Source organism: Leopardus geoffroyi, chromosome C2 (assembly GCF_018350155.1).
Source record: "Leopardus geoffroyi isolate Oge1 chromosome C2, O.geoffroyi_Oge1_pat1.0, whole genome shotgun sequence".
NCBI lineage: Eukaryota > Metazoa > Chordata > Mammalia > Carnivora > Felidae > Leopardus > Leopardus geoffroyi.
In genome coordinates, this window is record NC_059333.1 from 91,024,953 (window position 1) to 91,049,069 (window position 24,117).

Here is a 24,117-nt window from a genome sequence, read left to right on the forward strand (position 1 = left end):
AGGAATATTTTTTTTTGATATTTTCAGCCACAAGATTTTGGAATCTTTGTTACTGGAGTGTAACCTAGTCTTTTCTGACTATTTTATAATGGGGAATTGAATACTTGATTGTACTAAACTAACACCATGGATATAATTTTCTGGTACCAAGAGAAAGCATAACTGCACAATGAAGAGATCAGAATGTCATTACCTCCGTCAAATGATCAATCTTAGTTTTACTGACAATATTCAACTAGGTAAGAAGTGCCTTTGAAGGAATGCAATATGATGTATATATCATCCATGTTGGACTCTAGCCAGAAAAGCTTAATAGCCTTTGATCAGGCCCTGAAATTTAGCTTCCAGTTCACAGAAAATTCAGGGGATAGAGGAATATGCTAAATGAGAGTATATCTAGTAGATAAAACTAATGACAGGACAATTGGCCTATTCTCTTCACCAGATTAGTGTTGTGGGGGAAAAACAAACCAACAAAACCCACAATAACCTCTCTACATAAAGATGCTTAACCAAATGCAGTGTGTATTCCCAAATTGAGTCCAGGTTTAGGCAAACTAGGTAGGGTATAAAGAAAACAATTAGGAAAGTTTGAATAAGAAATAGATATTAGCTAATACGGGATTATTAGTAATTCTGTTAAATGTGAAATTATTTTGAGTATTTAGGAATAAATTTTTATATTTATTTTTTTATTTATTCATTTTATAATGTTTATTTATTTTTGAAAGAGAGAGAGAGAGAGAGAGAGAGAGAGAGAGAGAGAGCGTGTGTGGGGGAGGGGCAGAGAGACAGGGAGAGACAGAATCTGAGGCAGGCTCCAGGTATTGAGCTGTTAGCACAGAGGCTGACATGGTGCTCAAACTCACAAACCCTGAAATCATGACCTGAGCTGAAGTTGGACACTCAACTGACTGAGCCACCAAGGTGCCCCTATTGTTTTATTTTTAAAATATCAATTCTAAAGTATTTAGAAAGAAAGTCATTTACTTTTAAATATACCAACATATTTTTAAAAGTCTATAAATGTCCAAGTTCAGTACATGGCAAAAAAGTATCATTTTAGAGATTGGAAATATAAAAAAAAAATTATAACAAACTAAAACAAAGTTGAAAAAGGAAAAAGAAAAAGATGAAGATTTCAACAGAAAATTTATAATTACACATAAATTAATTTTATTTTTTTTTAATCTTTATTTATTTTTGAGAGAGAGACAGTGTGAGCAGGGGAGGAGCAGAGAGAGAGGGAAACACAGAATCTGAAACAGGCTCCAGGCCCCGAGCTGTCTGCACAGAGCCCGATGTGGGGCTCGAACTCACGAACCGTGAGATGGTGACCTGAGCCGAAGTCAGACACTCAACTGACAGAGCCACCCAGGCGCCCCCACATAAATTAATTTTGAACTAGACTTCTAGTTTAAGGTTCTACATATTGAACTATTAATTATTTTACAGTGGATCCCATTTCTCCACATCCTTGTCCTATTTTCTTTATTTAATTATTGTCAGACCATTGAACCAGATACTACTCAGAATGCTATTTACTGCCAAGTGAAAATCAGCAGAATCAACCATCATTATCTGTTGTAAAAAATGTAAGTATTTGTCTTTAAATTTCCCATTTTATTGGTCTTGGAATGCTTCTTATACTACATTGGGAATTTTCTTTCTTTTATAAACAATAAGATACATCATGAGGTCTTATTTTATCAACTAACCCTATTTATGTCATCATTACTTTTATTCTCTGGTTTCCAGTGGTATAGTCTCTTTTCATTTCCTAGGGTAAGCTGGGCTCCCACATATCAGATATGTTAGTAATGCAGATTTCTCTACTTGACTCTTTTTCTTTTTCAAACTCTGAAATTACTCTTTCAGGAAAATTTTCCCATACTCCAGACTAAGTCAGTGTTCCCCACAGCCCTTATGTAAATTCTAACAGTACTTTATACTTTGTCTCAGAACCTTAATATAGTTTGTATTGATACCTATACTTTTATGATATCTGTCTGCCATACACTCTTGGACCTTGAGGATGATAATCATTCCTTTTTTGTTTATTGCTATATACTTTACCACTAAAACAGTGTCCAGCCACTAGAATGTGTTTAATAAAGATTTTACTGATGGCTTTTTTGAGTTTGTGCAAGTAAAGTAGTATGATACAGTGAAATACAAGGCAAGTACACTTTCTTGCATTGTTCATTGTGATATCCCTGAACACATAGAGATGTTGAGTAAATATGTTTTATAAGAATGAATGAGATCGGAGCTTAGCCTGAGTCCTATGTCAGCTACATACATGCTGTAATATTGATCTTCACTTCTATGGATAGCAGTTAATTACATATAAAGTGAGATATTCAAAGGATGACTTTTAAGGATACTTTTAGCACTATACTGCTGTAAACTAGGACACTCAGTTATTTACCTTGCCATTGCCGTTACTACCTTTGATGATAGTAATAGAATAAACTTTGGAGAACAATCAATCATTTTGGATCAAGAAATACTTATTTAAAAAGTGTATAGTGCCTTCATTTCCAATTGGTATTCCTATAAGTTTTTTTTAGAATCAAACAAGTTAATTTTCACATTTATATGGAAGAAAAAGAGGGCAAGAACAGTCAAGATATTCTCACCGAAGAATTAAGTAGGAACCATGAACTACCAAATAGGACATCCTGTTTTAAAGACATAAGGCTACCACCCAGTGGGGGGAAAAAAAGAAGATAAAGACATAATGCTAAAACAGTGTTGTGTTTGTACACTAACGGACAAATAGAATGAAGAATAGAATTGAGAGACCAGAAACTAATCTTTACATACACAGAAAGTTTATATATGTTAGTTTAATTATTTATCATCAGGGAAGGATGGAATTATCACTAAATTAGGCAGAAAATTAGAAATTACACCCCTAACTAAATCATCACAATCATCATTATCATCATCATCATCATCATCATCATCATAATCATTATCATGGTAGATTAAATATGTAAATGTTAAAGGAAAAATTATAAAAGTATTATCTCAGGACATGGAAGAATTTCTTAAAACTCTGAAAACACTAAACATAAAGAAAGAAGTTACTAAACTACATTACACTGAAATGCATAACTGCTCAGTAAAAGATACAATAAAAAGAGTGGAAATAAAAGTCAAAACCTGGGAGAAGATATTTCCAACACATGTAACTTATAACAAGTTCATGGCCAGAATAAACAAATATCTCCTATGAGTCAATAAAAAAGATGAACTATCCAATAAATTTTTTAACTTGGCAATGATTTTAAGAGGCACTTAGAATACATACATACATACATACATACAAACAAACATCTAGAAAACCCAAACTGCCAATATGTGAAACCATTCGATTTCATTAGCAATCAGATAAAGGCACATAATTTAAACTACAATTAGGCAGTATTTGCACATATCAGATTAGCAAAAATGAAAAAACTATCAAGTTTGAATTAAGATTAAAGAGAATTGTCACACATGGCTCCAAGAATCAAGACTACATGAGTCCACTTAGCTTAACTATCAGCACTGAAAACTATGTGTCAGCATAACCACTTATACCAGAAAAAAATTAGCTTATGATAATAAAGCTTTAAACTAATAAATAACTTCACTGTTTGTATCAAGAAATTTCTACAAACCAATATATCCAGATGAATAACTTACTCTTCTTTGCAAACACCTCACTTCCCTGGGCAATAATTTGCTCACTTGGAAAAATAGCTCATTTATCAGTCTTCCCTTTATCACGTACACCAACTCCTATTGTCATTAATTTTTCCCATTAACAGTTATTTCTCTGAACTAAAACATTCACCTTAAAACTTAAGTCCAGACACTCAAATCTTCTATAAATATTTCCTGCAGGATACTCCCTCCTAACATACTACTACGATTCAGTCAGTATTGTCCTCTCTTTGTGAGGTCAGTATAATAACTTTTGCTTAATCAGTAGACTCTTCTGGTGGTCTTTGGGGGACTTGGCAGTCAATTATCCTAGCGACTTAGCATTACCTTCTAGGTTTAAACATATTCATACCCTATAACCCAGTAATTCCATTTCTCAGTATATATCTTAGAGAAATTCATATACAAGGAGACTTGTACAAAAATATTCTTAATTGTTGCTGGAAACAAGCCAAATACACATCAACAGTGGAGCAGTAGATAAACTTTGGTATTTATGCAATAAAAAGTTTTACAGTAATAAAAATAAACAAACTACATTTATACCTACTAATGTGGATGAGGAAGAGGCAAATCAGCTTTCCTTCATTACCAATCAAAATTTGTATTACTATTCTAAAACTTAAAACCCAGCTAACATAGATCTTTACTACTTATTCCTCAAAGTCAAATATACCTTCATTCTTCTGAACAAATACTGCAACTATCTTTTCAAATAGTTGACTGAAATAAAATATACCACATAGAGAGATTCAATAAAGCCCGTTTTATTTAAAAAAAAAACAATAAATTATTTCCCCAAGTCATCTAACATAAAAATTAGTTTTTCTATTCTGAAATAATCCTACTTTCTAAGACTCTCATCAGTCTCTTGTTCATACATTTACTACTTGGTCCCGTGTTCCCAGTTATTGTTTTCATTCTGACATATCCATATGTCTTCATACGCTCCTCCAGCTGGGTTTTCACTAGTCTGAATTAGCCAAGATTATTAATTATAGAAGATATGATGAACCCTAATCACCTGATCTTCCTTACTCTCATTCTTCCAAACCAGGGTTTTTAAAACTTCAACTTCTTTTCCATAGTGATTAGTGTATGTGAACTAGGCCTAACCCAATCAGCACTGTTATTTCTGTGGTCACAAGAAATAATTCAAAATAAGCATGAGACCAGTTCAGAGTAATAAGAAGAGGCTCCATTTGGCTGTGGCTTTCTAGAAATCAGCATCTTCACTCTTCTGAGAAATTCACCAGAAAAGAGATCCTCTCTTGCTTTGACAGAATTACTTATAGCTATGATTCTAGGAACTGCTGGTAGCATTTTTCTCCTACTTGTGGAAAGTTCAACAGAGAAAAGGGTACAACCAAGAGGATAATAGATAAGTGGATCAAGGGTTATGTTTGAGGTACTCCTGAAGCATGCCTTTTCTAGAACTTTCAGTTACATGAGAAAAATAGAATGATTTTATCCTTATTGAACAAGTTTGCATGCAGGTCCTTATTAATGGCAAACAAAACCATCCTGATATGTACTTTTTTTTAACTTTTGAAGGAAATATCTCTAAAATGGGATTATATTCTTCCTAGTTTTCTTAAAAGTCAGTAACTATAAGGATCATAATTCTTTTTCTTGACCACTAGGGATCATAATTCTGATTTTTCATTATTGTTTTATTTTAGAGAGCAGAAATATTACTATTTGAGCCTCTGCAAATGGTCAAGAACACTGTAATTATAAATATAACTAATTCCTAAACCTTAGTTTAAAAAATTAGACATATTAGTAAATAAATCATAATTAATTTTAAATAAATGGTTTTTCTATTACAAACAAAAATTTTGTTTGCCTTTCAAATAAAAATTTGTTTGAATTATTCAAATTTAAGTCTCACTCATTTCCTAAAATCAATTTGGTATCATAAAAATGTAATGGAATACTTCATTCTATCCTAAAACACCAATTACTATGAACTCTGAAAGACATTGCATAATTCAAATGGTGACTACTAAGTGCCAAAAAAAAAAAAAAAACCTGCAATTTTTAAATATTTTCTGTGTCTCATCATTAGCAGAATATACAGGTCCAAAGATTATTTAAACAAACAAACAAACAAACAAACAAACAAACAGGGGTGCCTGGGTGGCTCAGTCAGTTAAGCATCCAACTCTTGGTTTTGGCTCAGATCATGATCTTATAATTCGTGAGTTTGAGCCCCTCATCAGGCTCTGCACTGACATTGTGAAGCCTGCTTGAGATTCTCTCTCCCTGTCTCTCTGCCCTTTCAGTTCTCTCTCTTTCTCTCAAAACAAAAAATAAACTCAAAAACCAACCAACAAAAAAACAAACAGGATGACATTCAGACTTTCCTGGAAGAGAAGACAAGTGGGGAACACTGAGAGTGACTGGCACTGAAAATCTGTATCATATCACATAATGAGTGCATATGTGTGTGATCTGTTTGTGTGTAAGGGGATCTTTTATTACAGTCACCCATGTCACCCATGGGGACAGTGGGCACTGTCCCGAGGACACGTAAGCATTATGACCAAAGTCCATTGTAATAGACTCCAAAAGACTGCCGAGATACTTCTGGTTTGTTGTGCTACATTTGATTTTTTTAACAAGTGGTTATTCCCTGGAGTATTTAAATCTTTTCATTATATAGAGGCTTTATTTACAGCAGTGTTTGGAAGGACATTTGACCTGCCTATCCAGAGTTAATCTGTTATCCATTGACTACTCTGCCCCTTGTCTCTGTACTTCTACATCATTTCAAGGATGATATTATCTGAAAATGTTATGAAACAACAAAGAATCTCTTGTTTCATTCGTGAGGGGCAAATGAATAAATTAACATTAAAATTCACTTTCAACTTATTGACAGATACCAGAAATAAGAAGGATATATTTAGCTCATACAAAATTTTTTAAAAATGTTACTTTATGGGATGAGGCTACTATTTCCTGAATTAGATATCAAAACTTTCTCTTTTTTTTTTCTTTAACATTTATTTATTGTTGAGAGACAGAGACAGACAGAGCATGAGCAGGGGAGGGTCAGAGACAGGGAGACACAGAATCCAAAGCAAGCTTCAGACTCTGAGCTGTCAGCACAGAGCACGATGCAGGGCTCAAACCTGCAAACTGTGAGATCATGACCTGAGCCGAAGTCAGATGCTCAACTAACTGGGCCACCCAGGTGCCCCCAAATATGAAAACTTCATGAAGTAGGCTGACTGTGTCTTTAAAGTTTGTCATATTATTTATAGGTGATCATAGACCTTCCTATCCTGATTTGTATCACTAGCATACTTATACTCTATATTAAATACATGTTAAAATCAGTCTTTACGTACATATGACAGAAAAAAGCATGGTTACAGAGTAACAGCATCTCTACTTATCTTAATATGCAGTAATAAGTATATGCAGTAATATGCCTATCTTTCAATATGATGTAACAAAATATCTACTTTGATGATTAACCTCCCTTTAAAAGGGAGTCAAATTTTGACAGGTTTATATTGTGTAGTAATTTGCTTTTGAGTAATAAAAACAAAAACAAAAAAGAGAAACTGATAGTTTAAGGCATGCCTTTAGAAACTATAATATTTGTGCTATATAATGAAAAACAATAAACCAAACCTCTCTAGGCAAGAGAAAATATAGTCAGCACCATTTCCAATTTCAGTAAATGAAGATATTGAGTTTAATTATACATTTATGAAGAAAATATACACCTATAATATTTCCTTTTCAAAGCATAGGAGGTTGGTTTTAATATCCCATCATCTCCCTTGAGTAGCTCCAACCAACATTCTTTATTACAACATACAATCTCTGTATTGAAAATACATTTTTGGGATATTTTCTGGCTTAGCTCATGTCATGAAACATAGTGTAGATCCCTATGGAGACCTCTTGCATCTAGTAACAATAATTTGATATAGCAGGAAAAAAATTTCAAAGTATTTTTTTTTTTTAAATTTTTTTTTTTTTGACGTTTATTTATTTTTGAGACAGAGAGAGACAGAGCATGAGCGGGGGAGGGGCAGAGAGAGAGGGAGACACAGAATCGGAAACAGGCTCCAGGCTCTGAGCCATCAGCCCAGAGCCTGACGCGGGGCTCGAACTCACGGACTGTGAGATCGTGACCTGAGCTGAAGTCGGACGCTCAACCGACTGAGCCACCCAGGCGCCCCCAAAGTATTTTTAAAAATAAAAACAGGAGCTTTAAATCCATAGCTTCAGAATAACCTCAAATGTACAAACAAGATTAAAGAATATCATTACATTTATTTTGTTAAGTACAATACAATATTCTCATATTTTATCCAAAAAGTATATTAATATTAAAGATACTTGGAAGACACTCAGATTTGCTCATTTAGATTAGAAATCATAGCCAGGTTTTTAAGCATGTAAAGATCTCTACCAGAAATTCTATTAGCTCATGAATACAGCATGACTTTGGAATTCAGGAAACTAAATAAAAGATATTTGGTCTCTTCCTTTTTCTCTTACTTTACACAATGCTACTAAGCTATAATTTTTAAGCTATAGCTTAGGATGACAGCTAAAGAGAAATAAAATCATTCTGTATTTTAGTCTGCCTTTCTATTCTATAGTTACAAAATGAATAGGTTGTTTTAGTGGCTTGTTTTCAGCTACCATGCTTTAAGAATATTAGTATCATAACACCTGGTGCAACCATAATTCAATAATGACATTTAAAATAATTGCAGATTCATATTTCACAAATCATGTGTTTAAAATAAATGATCAGAATATAACTCCATTAATCAAAGTGATCTTGGTTAATCATTTCTAAATGTAACTAATATTAACTGAAATGGTTAAAAATTAAAATTATTTAAATGTTTTTCATCATTGAAGACACCACTATCAGCCTTTACTCATACCACTACAAAATTGAGTTAAAATTTATAGTATAAGTAAGGGCAAATATAACTACATTGTTAGAATACAAACTATATAAGAATTACTAGCCTTGACTTCCGGGCTTTATACAAGTACTGCCTTATTCATCAATTTTAACCTCTCTGTGACACTTTCTCCACATAAATAATGGGAATAAATACTATATTATCCCTACTATTTTCTTTTCGGAATATTGCAATATCCAAATAATTTTATAAAAGATCTCTATTTTGACATTATATAAGAAAAGGAAGATATGTATATACATTTAAGAACAATATTTTTAAAACCCCTATATTAAAAACATATTAATATTGCATATCCTGTAATAATTAAAGATAAAGAAATATTTTTTTCTTAAATTAGGTGGGAAAATCAATGAAATGACTAATAAATTGGTATTTCTTGAGGAAACTCACAAGCAAAATTAGGTCATTTGCTAGTTTCTATGGAACCACAAGTATAAAGTACTTTTTGTTTTCCTGGATTTACTTTTTATACTCAGAGCTTTAAAAATATAATATAGAGGGACAAGATAGAGTTCTTGTAGGTCCTGAAACACAGGCTGCAGGAGGTCAGTGTCCAGGGCGGCCTCTGCAGCTATCTACGAATTTTCTTCAGGGCAAATGATATGAGGCTTGGTACATTAGTGGGGGAAGACAAATATGGAAACCAATGCTATAAAGACAACAAGCAGTTTTTTTTGGCCGTCAAAATTGGGTTATATATCCTACTGAAACTGAGTGGCAAAAACACATTTTTTGTTTGGGATATGGATGGAAGCATGGTGCCCCCAAATGGCATCATTGGCTTCACGCTATGACCAATGACCCTCCAACAACAAAACCGCCTACTGCTTGTAAATTCATTTGGATAAACCATAAGTACAGTGTGAGTGGCACTCCAGAACAATGTGTACCTTATTCTATTACTAGAAAGAAGATTGAGGAGTGGGTTCTACCTTCAATACTTTACAAGTGAAGACAATGGAAAATAATTTAAACATGTAAAGTATGGGTTCTTCCCGCAATTGCACTTTTACTACTTATTATTAACTTGATTAAAAATATTTGCTTAAAAAGTAAATATTATAACATATATAATAAAAATATAAAAAGTATATAATAAAATATTCTATATGGATGGAGAGAGAGAGAGACCACATTTGGGGTTCCAGAGGAAAAATACTATTAATCTAATAATGTGATAGCAGCTTTCTTCTGCTTCCCCAAATGGTATATACTGACACTTGATTTTAAATGTCCTTTCCTTCTCAGCATAGCTAAAATGTTTTGCTTTGTTTATTTTTGATTTGTTGTTGTTTTTTAATGTATTTTTTAGCGAGTGGGGAGGGGGCAGACAGAGAATCCCAAGCAGGCTCCACACTCTTAGCCTGGAGCCCGATGTGGGGCTTGAACATACCAACCATCAGATCATGACCTGAGCCAATACCAAGAGTTGGACACTTAACTGACTGAACCACCCAGGTGCCCCTGTTTTGTTTTGTTTAAAAATATAGTTATCAGTCATCATTTATTGAGTGTATATTATTTAAGAATAAAATGCTAATAAAATATATTTAAAAAGACATAAAATGAATACAGGATGTTACATCAATTAAAAGTAAATCAAAGAAATGGTTAACAAGTCATGTGAACTCTATAGATAATAGCAAAAAACAGAGGATCAGGCATAAATGAAGAGAAAAAGAATTTTAAAATTCCAAATCATCAGTTCAGAATGGTCATCCAATGACCAGTACATTGGACGAATACACTTTTATTTCTGAATTTTTTAAATTTGTGGTAAAATACACATAAAATAGAATTCACCATCAACCATTTTTAAGTGTGTAGTTCAGTGGTACGAAATACATTCATAATATGTAACCATGGCCAATACCCATCTCTATAACTCTTGCAGCATGTAAACTGAAACTCTATACCCACTAAATAAAAACTCCCCATTCCTACCCCAACCTCAGCCCCTAGCAACCACCATTCTATTTTCTTTCTCCTTGGTTTTGATTACTTTAAGAATAATATATACATGGTATTTGTCATTTTGTGACACTTATGTTTATTTACTTAGCATGATGTCCTCAAGTAGCCTATATCATAATTTCCTTCCTTTTTAAGGCTGAACAATATTCCATTGTATATATACATGCCATTTTGCTTATTTATTTATCCATCTATGACACTTGGGATGTTTCCACTTTTCCGCTATTGTGAATAATGTTTTTATCAATATAGGTGTAGAAATCCGTTTTCAAGACTTCACTTTCAATTCTATGGGATATATATCCAGAAATGGAATTGGTGGATCAAAATGATAATTCTATTTTCAATTTTTTGAGGAACTGCCATACAGTTTTCTGCAATAGTTGCACCATTTTATATTCTCACGAACAGTGTACAAGAATTTCAATTTCTCCCCATCCTTGTCATTACTTGGTATTTTTTATTTTGTTTTGTTTTTAATAGTAGCCATCTTAATGGTGTGAGGTTATGGAGAATATGCTCTTGAACTGTTCCTCCTTCTTAGAATATATCTTGTCCTGTGGATTCCATAAACCATTCTACCTTGGGTGTTTTGTCCTTTCCTTGTAATTCTTGCTGCTCTGCATGAATATTGTAGGGTAACATCATCTGCACCATTGGCAATGATGAAAATATTCTATAATCTGTGTGATCCCATGCAGTAACTATTAGCCATATGTGGTCACTAACCATGTGAATTGTGGTTAATGATATCGAGGAAACTAAATTCTAGTTTTATTTAATTTATTTTTAATTTAAATCCACATGTGACAAGTGGTTATTGCATCAGCTAATGCATATTGGATTCCATTTCTTTCTGAGCCCCAACCTCATGTATCCAACTGCTTCCATGACATATTTGTCTAGATGCCCTAAATATCCAAAATTCCACATGTCCAATGGCAAACTCTATCACTTTCTTCAAACCAACTTTTAATTTGGTCAATTCAGTAATATCAACTTTGCCTAAGATGGAGCTATTCAAAGCTTCCTTTACTCTTCACTTTGCTTCATTTCCCATATCCAGTAAATCATATATCCTGTTATTCAAACCTAAACATGTCTCTTAAATCTGTCTTCTGTTATTCAAAATACAAACCATCATTTCTCACATACTACCACTGACAACCTGCTCTTTAAAGAACTCTCAAAGGGAGCTCATTGACATTAAGATAAATAAAGTTAATATTTCTTAAATTCTTCAAATGTCACCTTTCTGATAAGTTCTTCAAATCTCGTAGTCAGAAGTATAAACTCCAATCTTCTTTCTTATCATAACTTGGTCATATTGCTATCACCTTTTTTAGTGTGTTATATTAAATGATTTGCTTACTTGTTTACTCCCTGGACCTGCTCCTATGTATTAATTTTTCCAAGTATTTTGCTTCATCCTTGGCTTATAATAGGCTACAAGAATACTTAGATAACTAATAACAATTTATGAGCTAAATGTTGAAGATTTAGAAACATGACTACAAAATTCCTAGGTACAGAAGGAGAAATAAGCCTATTTCAAAACATAAATCCATGGAGATTTTTATTCACTTATTAAAGGATTAAGCAGCTAAAATTTATATTGGTATTTCATTCATGTGTAGTCTTAGAGAAATTAGTTTGGCTTCCGTGATAATTAAAAAAACAAACGCTATTTTTAAAGATAATTATAGAAGATAAGAAAACATCTTCAACATCAGTGCAGTATGTGTTGTCCTTTGACTTTATCCTGCAAAACCTGTCATTGAGGCAATGATGAATTATACCTTTTAGCATCAATATTGAGCCTCATTCATTACTTTCTTAGGTTCCATGCTTTATATCAAAAAGACAAATGCCAAGATAAAGTCAAACTTTGTAAAAAAAAAAAAAAAACAGTTTTTTAAAGAACTACAGGACAACATTGGGAAACTACATACTAGGACTCATAGCTCCTACCCCACATATTAGTGCCATCTATTTATTTTCATTTTTTTAAATCTGATAAACACCAATGATAGATTATTAACTTTTTAATACTTAGAAATTGTGATTAAATTTTATAGAAATCATATTTGTGATCTATAACAAAGGTCTAGACTGCAGGTACTCACTCAGAAAAGATAATAAATTGCATTACATGAACATTTGTCTTAGATATATATTATTACATTTATTTATTAGAAAAAATAAATATGTGATTTTGTTATAGTGCTGTGTATCCAATTCAAACTTTTATGGGGAGAAATAGGAATATAGTATCTTCAATATTTTAATTACGATGGATATCTTAAAAATGTTTTAAAATTGATATAATATCAGTAACTGTGTTTTATCATTTTACAAAGTGTTTTTCCTATTTCACATCATTTTTTCATAATTCAGAGTGACAGAATTTATACCTAGCTGGGTATTTTTATTCAATGTCCATTGCTATTTCTGGAATATCACACTAATACCACTATTATTTTTATTGAAACAAAATATTCTAAACACCTCAATCTTTCGCAAAATAAATTTTATATTCTATTTGTACACTAACTTACTAGTGTATTCTCAGAACTTAATTAATTAAATTGTATGCTTTCATATCTAACTTATTTTTTTTTCCTTAAAGGAAAACTAAATTCAGAAAAAGCAGGTAAGAGTCTACTTTGAAGGTATCAGCACTAGTACTTTTTAATGTATTAATAATTATACTCAATTATATCCATATTGCATTTTCAGAGAAAATGTATGCATCATCTTTTAATCTCACAGAATCCTAGTGAGGAAAGCTGTTATGAGTGTACTCATTTTTGACGCAGAAAATAAAATGCAGTTTTACTAAATAAAGTAATAAGTTGGTAACCATGGTAGTAAAACCTCTGTTCCATATCTCCTACTCATGTGCTCTGATCAACCCTACTATATTTATATTTTTATTTTGTTATTGATCAACAAAAATTTGACCTTAAAATAAAGTATCTATAAACGACTTCATTTTATGGTTCCCAGGTTTTCCTGTTGGTAAACTAAGATTGAACTTCTGAAGCACAATTTCTTCCCTTGGCCTAGATCTGCAACATGAGTGGCTACCATAGGTAAACATGATGACTGGGGAGACAGTATTAACATTAGATAAAAATTTCTTTATAAAAAATGTCACAGGACACTTGCTTGTATACTTAGGCGTGTTTTCTTTCTTCATAGGTAAAGAATTCTTTCTAAAATACATTTAATGGGTTAAATATCTGCCTACATATGAAACATATTTGAAAATAAATATGGAACCTGTGGTAATGTCTGTGCACAAATTTGTGTATTCTCTCAAAGGGTGTCTGATTTCCTGTGTTTCATACTACATACTGTGTATATGTATATATATATATATATATATATATATATATATATATATATATATGTAGTGACTATATAGATATAGTCAGTATATAGATAGATAGATAGTATGTCAGTATGTAGTGACTATATATATATATAGAGAGAGAGAGAGAGTCAGTGTGTATATATATATATATATATATATATATATATATATATATATATTCAGGCTATGTTCTATGTTCTCCTACTCCCTTCTTGACCCATCCCTGCTTCCCAATATGCTGCTAGGAACTGCAATGTGGCCAAGACATTACGCAGCAAGAATCAGTGTGAGTTTACGCCTCTTGTTATATACTTGATATCAATATGGACTCAAAATTATCCATTCCACAAAAATCCAATAAATTCTCAAAAAAAAGGAGAAAATATTACTATTCCATTGCCCTAAAATCCTCTAATGCTTCTCTTAAAAATAAGTAAATAAATGTAGACTCTAAATATCCAGAATTCTTGAATGAATACACACACATGTACATACTCTCATCTAAACACATACAAATATACACTAATTTAAATAGATAGCTATAGATATCAGTTTTTATCTATCAGTCTATCATCCCTATAAGTATTAAGAATATAGTTAAGATCTTAAATACCAAGGACCTATTATTTAGGGGCTATTTCCATGTTGCTACATCCCAATAAAAATGGGTATCAAAGGATGGATACATTCAAAACTAAATTAAGACTCAGGAATAAATTGCAAAACAAAGAATTATAAATGTAGTTAAGATTCAGATATTTTGAGCTTGGGAGCATTTTAAGTAAAATGTGCTCCAAACTCCTCTTATTTCAAAAGTTCAGAAAAAACAAATGCGCAGCTTAAAAAAAAAGAAAGAAAGAAAGCTATGATAGATCTAGAATATAGTCTGTATTCCGAGTTCATTCTATTGCCACTCATTGAGTTTGTTCATTATATCACATCTCTGTTTATGAAGAGGAGAAAAATAGCCTTGTAAAATTTCACTAAGATGATTTAAGAATGATTCAATCTTTCAACTAAGCATATATAAATATGGATTCTTTTTTGAAATGTTGAAATGCAAAAATTCTCTATAAATTCCAGCCCCCAAAGAGAAGTTATGACACGTTAAACAAATAGTTGGTAAAAGTAAAAATTCATATGATGTCAGGTAATGCCAGAATATTAACTTCATTTACTCCATACTGTACAATTTAATTTTCTCCATATTATAAACTCACAGATAAGAGTTTTAAGCAAAAATATAGGTATGGCCATCATAGTGTAAAAACATTGATTATAAATGCAGTCTTTATTTTTTTAATGCAACGACAAAGTACCACCACAAACAACCAAGTATCTTAAGTATTGACACAAAACTTTGAAGATGCAGAAAATCAAAGATGCATTTTATACTGCCCTTAATCAAGGGGTATACTTGAGATTATACCACAAATCTACTTTCAGATTAAGAAAAAAACCTAATTGTTTTATTAAAGATTGGTTTTCATTACAAATCATGTTATTGGTTTCTATGATTTTGCCTGAGACATTTATCATTCTTACTCCTTAGTAAAATAAGAGGAGGTACTTAAATTTCTTTCAAATACATTTTATAAATGAAAGTATAAATTTTCTCTTGATTGGTTATTTTCCTTTCCTCCATCTATCAACAAAAAAGAACAAAACTTGCTCAACTTGCTCATGAATGCATTTATCTCCTACCTTGGTAATGGTTTCATGAAGGTGGAAAAAAGGATCCATTTCTTCAATTTTTGTTGCACGTTTAAGGAAAAGGGCCTCAGAGAGAAAACTTGGACCCTGTGGAAAATCAGAAAAGAAACATTTAAGACTCTTCATTGATTTTGTTTTTCAAGTGCTTATTGGATTTTCTTTAAAGATTCAAAAGGACTCTAAATTGCTTTAAGGTTTCTGTTGATTGTTGGCCTTCATTCTACTGATCTAATTAACTAATTGCAGAATACTTATAAATTAAAATGAGTAGAATTCTATAACTCTTAGCTGTATTTACAAAAAAATGTTTTTTTTTAATTCAGAACAGATAGTTCTTTGCAGAACCCCCACTTTTTTTCAAATGCAGACTTATATGTAGAGTAAGACACCTTGATGACAAAACCCATATCTGAATTTCCTTCTCCGCTTTATGTATTATTTTTATGTTTTAAGGCTGTTAGAATGGAATGTTATTGATAAACATGTTTACCATCTATAAAAGCTCAGGCAAGGTGTGCATGATATTTTAAATACTGCAAAACTCACTTCAAAGCAATAGTAAGATATTTTGCTTAGATTGGTTTCATGGCTTTACATGCTGCCAATAAAATAATAGCATGCTGGTTGTTATCAGAACCTTAGTGTTAAGATGGTTGAAATTAATCAGGAAAACTTAAACCAGTCATTTTGTACTTCCACATGTAGACATATTTCAGGATGTAAGAAGACACAGGATACTGAAAATGTTGAAATCTACTATGGTCTAAATACTTATGCTAAACTAAAATTCCTATATTGAAATCCTAATCTCTAAAGTATTCATATTAGAAGGTGGGGCATTGGGGAGGTGATTAGTTTATGAGGGCTTCATCCTTGTAATTGGGATTAGTGTCCTTACAAAAGAGGTTCCCATAACTCCCTATCCCCTTCCTTATGTGAGGATAGAACAAGAAGTTTGCAACCTGGAAGAGACTCCTCATTCAACCACGTTGGCATCCTGATCTTGGACATCCTGCCTCCAGAACTGTGAAAAATAAGTTTCAGTTGCTTATCATGCCACTCAGTCTGTGATACTTTATTGAAGCCATCTGAAAGGGCTAAGACACTGTCTAAAATAATGATCTTATAGTTATCAACCTTATTATTATCCCATGATATGATGCTATTTACTATATAAATATAGTTTTTACTTGAAAACCTGAAGTAACTAGGATTTGTCTAGAATATAGAAGAGTAGGGGAAGGATATATGTATGTATGTAGACTATTGAATGATTGATAATCTTTCTGAAGGCTATCATGGAGAAGGAAGATTCAACCCAATCTAACCATCAATGACTACAAAAGGGTAACAAGTTTAAACTAAATTATATTAGAACTTTTTCAAAAAGCTATTTATTAGAGCAATCCAACAGCAGAACAGACTACTTTGGGATATATCAATGCTGGGAAAGAAAGTTAGGATGATGTAGTTGATGGACTCTGAAGTCATGTAGATGACAACTAAAACCAACATACTAGCAATTCCCTATAATCAGGCATACTCTTCACCTCCTATTTTGAACAAGACTGTGATCAAAAAAAGTAATTCAGCTGTCTTCTCTAGTATATATCCACTTTTGGATAATAAAACCATGAATCAACCAAGCATCTTATGTATCTAGACAAACAACTTACTTATAAAAAAAATTGTTTTATATTCCTCTCCTCATTTTGCCCTACAATCTGAAACTAATTTGTCAGAAAGTGAACGCAGCCTCAATCAGTACTCCACTTTTGAAGACTTATCATAAAACCACACAACGCAATCTAAAATATCATAAATGTACTTCCCTAATCTCTCCATTTTGAGAGTCTACTAATAATCAGTGTTACAGGTTGAATAATTCGTAAATTGAAGTTCTAAACTTCAGTAGTTCAGAATCTGATATTATTTGGAAATAGGTCATCACAGATGTAACCAGCTAATTTAGAATGAGGTCATACTGGAGTAGAATGGGTCCCTAATACAATATGACTAGTGTCCTTATAAAAAGAGAAAATCTGGAAATAGATGTGCGCACAGGGGGAAAACCATGTGAACAAGAAGACGGAGATTGGGGTGATGATTCTACAAGCCAAAGAACTCGAAAGACTTCCAGAAAACCACCAGAAGCTGAGCAAGAGGCTTGAGACAGATTTTTTTTTTGTCACAGGCCTCAGAAGGAACAACTCTGATACCACCTTGAATAATGTATACATACTCAATCTGTGGTGATTGTTATGGCAGCTCTAGGAAACTAATACACTTAGTCAAGATGCTATTCTTTCTTCTTTAAAATTTTTTTGTGTTTTTATTTTATATTTGAGAGAGAGAGAGGGAGAGAGAAAGTGAGCAGAGGAGGGGCAGAGAGATGGTGACCAAATCTGAAACAGGCTCCAAACTCTGAGCTGTCAGCACAGAGCCTGATGTGAGGCTTGAACTCACGAGCAGTGAGATCATGACCTGAGCCGAAGTTGGACACTTTACCTACTGAGCTACCTAGGCACCCTAAGATGCTTTTCTTTCTCACTGCAATAGGTTTAATAAACTTATTTTTTTGAAACATTTTGGGCAGTCAACACAGATCTACATTAAAATGTTGGCTTTGCCACTTAATAATTATGTCATTTTAAGCATCTTAATCTCCAAAGCATTAGTTACCACATCTAAAAGACTTAAATAACATATACTTAACAGAGATGTGAACTGTCCAAAGTCTTCCACATAGGCGATATTATATTAGTGGCATTGATGATGAAGCTAATAGTAATAAATATCATAATGATACTGATAAGCATGGTATGATGTGGTAATTACAGTAGAATGCTAAAGGACTAAAGGAAATCAAAAGAACCCTCTATAATCCCATGACAAACAGTACATAGTTTGCATTTAGATATGTTTATTTTTTTTGAAGAGAGATATCTTTGAATTAAATTTATTAATAGAATGACATGAATAATTTGTGTCATTCATTTTCATTTAATAATTTAAGCATGGAGTCCTTAAAAAGTTTGCTTTGTGAGTAGTTTTAAAAAAACTTGAAATAATTTTATCTTATTAGTTTACACAGAAAAACAAAGCTTCATAAATAGTGCAAAGGTAAAATATCAGCCAGCCTCAGACTGAATGATCCCATAGAAGAGAAAGAGGGAGTTATAATTAATTAGGTTTTTATTGAACGTTCAATTATTTAGTAGCAGTACATGTTAATTGAAATTATCCATATGAGTCTTATCCTCCAATGTAATCACTTTTTCTCTTATTCCTTCACGTATCTCTTGCCATACCATTCTTTGTTTCTAGTGCTAAATTTAAGTATTTAAAAAAACATTCATGTGACCCTTCTATATGCCATTTACTCTACTAAATGAAGGACATGGTCCTTAAATTTCATTAAGTTTAATCTAATGGGATTTGGACACATAATACATCAAATATCATTGTCTTTGAAAAGATTGAGATACTACCATTCTTTACATATATGTGTGTATATACACATATATACATAAATACATATATATAATTATATTTCTTATATAGGTATTTATATATATTTATATGAAAAGATTAAAAGAAGGATATATTATTTATGAAGGTTTTCTACTACTATTACCTTAACTATGAATGATTGCTGTTTAATAATGGCTCCCATTTGTAGATGAAGAGTGGGAAGTTGAGCACCATTAACTGCTTAGAAAGCACTTTTGCTTAGAACAATTATTGATAGATTAAAATAAAGAAGTAAATCAAGATATATGAAAAACTTAACACTGTATGTCCTCCACATGAAGATCATAATAAAAATATTACATAAGAAGGGATATTGAGATGAAAAGTCTATCCAGGATATGGTGTAAAATCCCATTGGTCTCCTCAGTACTAACTTACTTGTCCTTTCTGTAACATTTCACCATATTCAGGATACCTTCCTTCTTTCAACTCTTTTGTCTAAAGTCACTGATTTGACCCTGCTGGTTTTCCACTTGTATATTACTTTCTATGTGAACTGGATTTCCTTTTCCATTTTGAATGCTACTGTCATTTCTAAGTGTTCTCCTCTCAGTATTCTCTTTTCCACAGGCTCCCTAGTGGTTTTATCTACTTTTCTGGCTTCAACTACCATCTTCAAAATGACAGTTTCCAAATCTTTATCTCTAGACTTGATTTTTTATTTTTAGTTCATTATTTTTGTTTCTTCATGAGATCCTTTGGATATATCAACTTATGTTCCAAATCATGATCATGTATTTCACCAATTGTTGCCTTCATTTCTTATCTTGGATGATAGCATCGTATCTATATTTTGCCTATACTTACGTACATATTTTGAAATTTTATGCTTTTGTGGCTCCAATGTCTCTCACCCTTTGTACCACATAACTGCATTAGCCAATTATCTTCTAATCCATATATTTAGACAATTTTTTACAAGTTTCTATCCATTGCTATAGTCTAGTTATTTATTACTTTTACCCAAACTATGGTCTCTACTGACTATAGACCAACGTTTAAATTTTTTTTAATGTTTATTTTTGGCAGGGAGAGAGTGACACAGCATGAGTGGGAGAGGGGCAGAGAGAGGGAGATGCAGAATTTGAAGCAGGTTCCAGGTTCTGAGCTGTCAGCACTGAGCCCATGAGGGGCTCGAACTCATGGACCGGGAGATCATGACCTGAGGCGAAGTTGGAGGTTTAACTGACTGAGCCACCCAGGCACCCCCAAAGCTTAAATTCATTAGAATGATATTTCACAAACAGGCCCTAGCCTATCATTTTTTTCTTTCACCTTTAAACAATTCTTTCTTTCCCATAAACTAATTTGCACCATTTCTGTATAGCTTCTGCTTATATCACAGAAGGCTATTCACCAAACTAAACCCACTCTTACTTTTACTATCTCTATTCCTATACTTAGACTATTTCTTCATCTGCTTGAAATGTTCTTCCTTCATCTGGTTACCAGGCTTCTTTCTGCAATTGTTTCCCTTGATCCTCACCAACCCATCAGAGTTCCTCGTTCCCTTGTCAGTGTTTCCATGTCATTTTACGTTACTTTTACTCATCATGTATTACATTGTGCTTTGTTATATTTCTGTTTTCCTTTACTATACTGTAAGCCTTTTAAGACATGGACTCCCTTTCTTATTAAAATAGTAAAAAAAATGCTGGACCTTTTTGTGTAAGTCATTAATCTCTCCATCTTAGTAGCATCAATCCATAAGGTTGAAAAACGTAAACATGCTAGTCCTTCTCATCTCAGAGAGTTCACGTCAGAAGTAAGCAAAGAAATAAAGCATATAAATATGCTCAGGAAGGAGGAAAGGACTACATTACAAGTGGGTTGTGTTTGCTTTTTATTACATTTATCAAGAATTGCTTTTTTATGTAATCAAAAGTTAGAGTTTTGAAATTTAAATCACTATAAGTAGGTGTTTGCATATTGAACTCAATGTGAAATTTCTCTTTTAAAATCTACAACTATTAAGGTTTGAAAGCCACTTCCATAAGTGACGGTAATTTCTTGGAGGGTTTTGGACAGATCAAGTGATATTTTCAAGTGTATGTTGAGGATGGCCCACATAGACACATATATGGGGGATACATTTTAAAAAGATATGATGGGACACAGGGAGTTTACACAGAATGCTATTGTAGTACTACAGTAGGAAAATGTGAGAGACTAACCCAGGACAGTGGTAGTAAAAACAGAGAGGAAGGGATGAGTTTGATGAATGTTTAAGATAAAGTGCTTGGTAATTAATTGCATGTAAAAATCTTAAAAAGGAATCAAGATTGCAAGTATTTCTAGATTTGATAAAATGAGTGGATACAAATTTCATTACTTTAGAAAATATAGAAACATATGAAGCTTTAGGACAGAAAAATTAAATTTTAAACACTTGAAGTAAGGTATTTGTGAGATATTCATATTAAGTTATCCCAGAAGACGAGTGACTATATTATTCATGACCTGTTTGGTTCAAGACCAAATTCTAAACTCAAATAAAATTAATTTAAGCATGCACATGGTAATCAAAATGTAAAGAGGACCATATGTAGTCTTTGAAGTATATTGAAGGTAATACAGATCTTTGATAGTGAGATCTCTGAATGGCACTGATATTTAAGAAAAAGTAAAAACAAAACCCATGAAAATATTATCGATAGAATAATCAGAGAAAGTAAACAGCAGCATATGAGTTTGATTTTATGGAAGTCAAAAAGGTAGAGGGTGTCTGGAATGAATAATCAATGCATCAAAGGAAGTAAAGAAATATAGTAAGATGAAAAGTATCCATTAAAAGTAGATTTCATTAAAAGTAGATTTCAAAGATTCCTGGTGTCTTTTGTCAGAGGGGTTTCTGTGGATTAGTGAGCACAGGAGACAACACAATCAGTTGAGGAATAAATGTGAGAAGTGAAACACTAACTATGAAATTCTATTTCATATAGAGTAACTATTATTCTCTCCAGAAATTCAGGTTAGGTTGAAAAGTTAAAAAAATATTATCATTACGTAAAGAGAGTGAAAGAATCAAGGAAAAGTTTTATTTGTTGTGTTTTAGACAGGATTGATGTGGACATATTTTGTGGACATATCGTGAGAGAAAGCATCCAGAAGATAAGAGATTTTAAAAGACAGGAAAATTTTAGGGAAATAAAAAGATCGTAGTCTGGAATGGAAAGAATTAAACGCTCAGTAAAATTACCCAGAAAACAGAATAGAGGAGCCATTGGAGAGAAAGGTGTTGAAATGGGGGTAGGATATAAATATGATAGAAGACGGTGTTAGTACACATACAGAGGTAAAGAAAACACTCAAAAGTCATATTTAATTATTTCTGGACTAGACTGAGTTGACTAAACTTTAATGTACTACCATACCAAATAGACCCTTTGCATGTTTCTTTTTAGAAATAACCATTTAAGGAGCACCTTGGTGGCTCAGTCAGTTAAGCATCTATTCAATTTCAGCTCAGGTCATGATCTCAGGGTTGTGAGATCAAGCGCCATGTCATCAGGCTCCACGGCCTGCTTGGGATTCTCCCTCTCTCTCTGCCTCTCCCCTGCTCTCTCAAATTAATAAATAAACAAACAAACAAACAAACAAACTTAAAAAAAGAAATAATCATTTAAAATATTTAATTCATGTAGGTTTAACGGGTGTTGATCTAAACAAAAACATTCTGCACATGCATTTTCTATGTAGTTGGCACTTAATGAACATGACCTGGATGAATAGAATAATATTAAACACACATACATATCTTTAAGGTGGGAATTATTATGATCCTCTCTTTACAAATGGGGAATTGAGAACCAAAGAGTTCCCCACATTAGCCCAAGGTGATACCATAAGTAAGCGGTACAGCCTTGATTCAGGCCCAGGTTTTTCTGACTCCATAGCCCACACTTTCATTCCTATGCCATGCCTACTCTACTGCCAAAATTCTCCTTAGCCAAAGATTTTAGTTGTTTGAATTTAAGAGAAAAAGGATGACTTCTACCACCTCTTGTTACAATTTCCTCTAAGACTTAATCTATTCAACATAAACAGCATAAACACTATGTACCATTAAAGGGTATAATCAAAGACTCCCTGCTTAGACTAAATAAAGTTAAACCTAGAAGTCTCATGTGCACTTCCCTCATTGCAATATTCTCCTTTCTGCAATAAGAGAATATACACATCAATACTTAAATTTAATATGTGAAATTAAAACACTTGCAGGCTTTGAATGGCACTGACATTCATAATGTGCTGGGCTGAGAAAAAAAGGTAATTACAGTCATAATTTTGAAACATAACATTCTCATTACTATTCAAAGTACAACAGACCTCAGATAATGTGGAGTTTAAACGGAAGTGTAACAATCCAAGGGTCAAATGTGGAACAATATTAGGACATTCCTTTCTGAATTCATTCATGTTTTTTCAATTCAATTATTTTTTCAAGTTCTAGGAAAGTCCATAGCATTGGCTTTATTGAAAATATTGAAAATATTCAAGGTGCCTTTATAGTTCTATTCATATTGATACAGCATCCTAATTTTAGACTTAAATGAGACATTAGAAATCTTAATTTAACCCAGATACATGAGTAAAACATGTAAAATTCAAATGGTCAAATAATTTTCCAAAAATTGCAAAACAGTTTTTGGAAAGCCAATACTAAAAGTTGCCTCTGTGTGTGTGCATATGTCTGTGTGTGTGCACATTCTTTAAACATTTTGCATTTTCCTATAAAGTACTTTTAAGACGGGGATAATAATTGTGATAGGTCTTATAGATGCATATCATTTAAATGAATTCATGAGGAATTTTTGGTCTTAAAGT

General features: G+C 32.5%; 1 protein-coding gene and 1 pseudogene across 7 annotated transcripts in view; one reads left to right on the plus strand and one right to left on the minus strand.

The window, feature by feature from the left end:
- The window catches only part of LOC123575967, a 90,877-nt pseudogene extending 81,181 nt beyond the window's left edge, over window positions 1–9,696 (plus strand).
- NAALADL2 (N-acetylated alpha-linked acidic dipeptidase like 2) overlaps window positions 1–24,117 on the minus strand; it is a 1,353,416-nt gene that overhangs the window by 155,014 nt on the left and 1,174,285 nt on the right. For all 7 annotated transcript variants that reach the window (XM_045502933.1, XM_045502931.1, XM_045502932.1 and 4 more), the window contains one exon: window positions 15,748–15,843. In XM_045502933.1, the coding sequence (XP_045358889.1) occupies window positions 15,748–15,843 (96 nt within the window). The remainder of the gene's footprint in view (window positions 1–15,747; window positions 15,844–24,117) is intronic.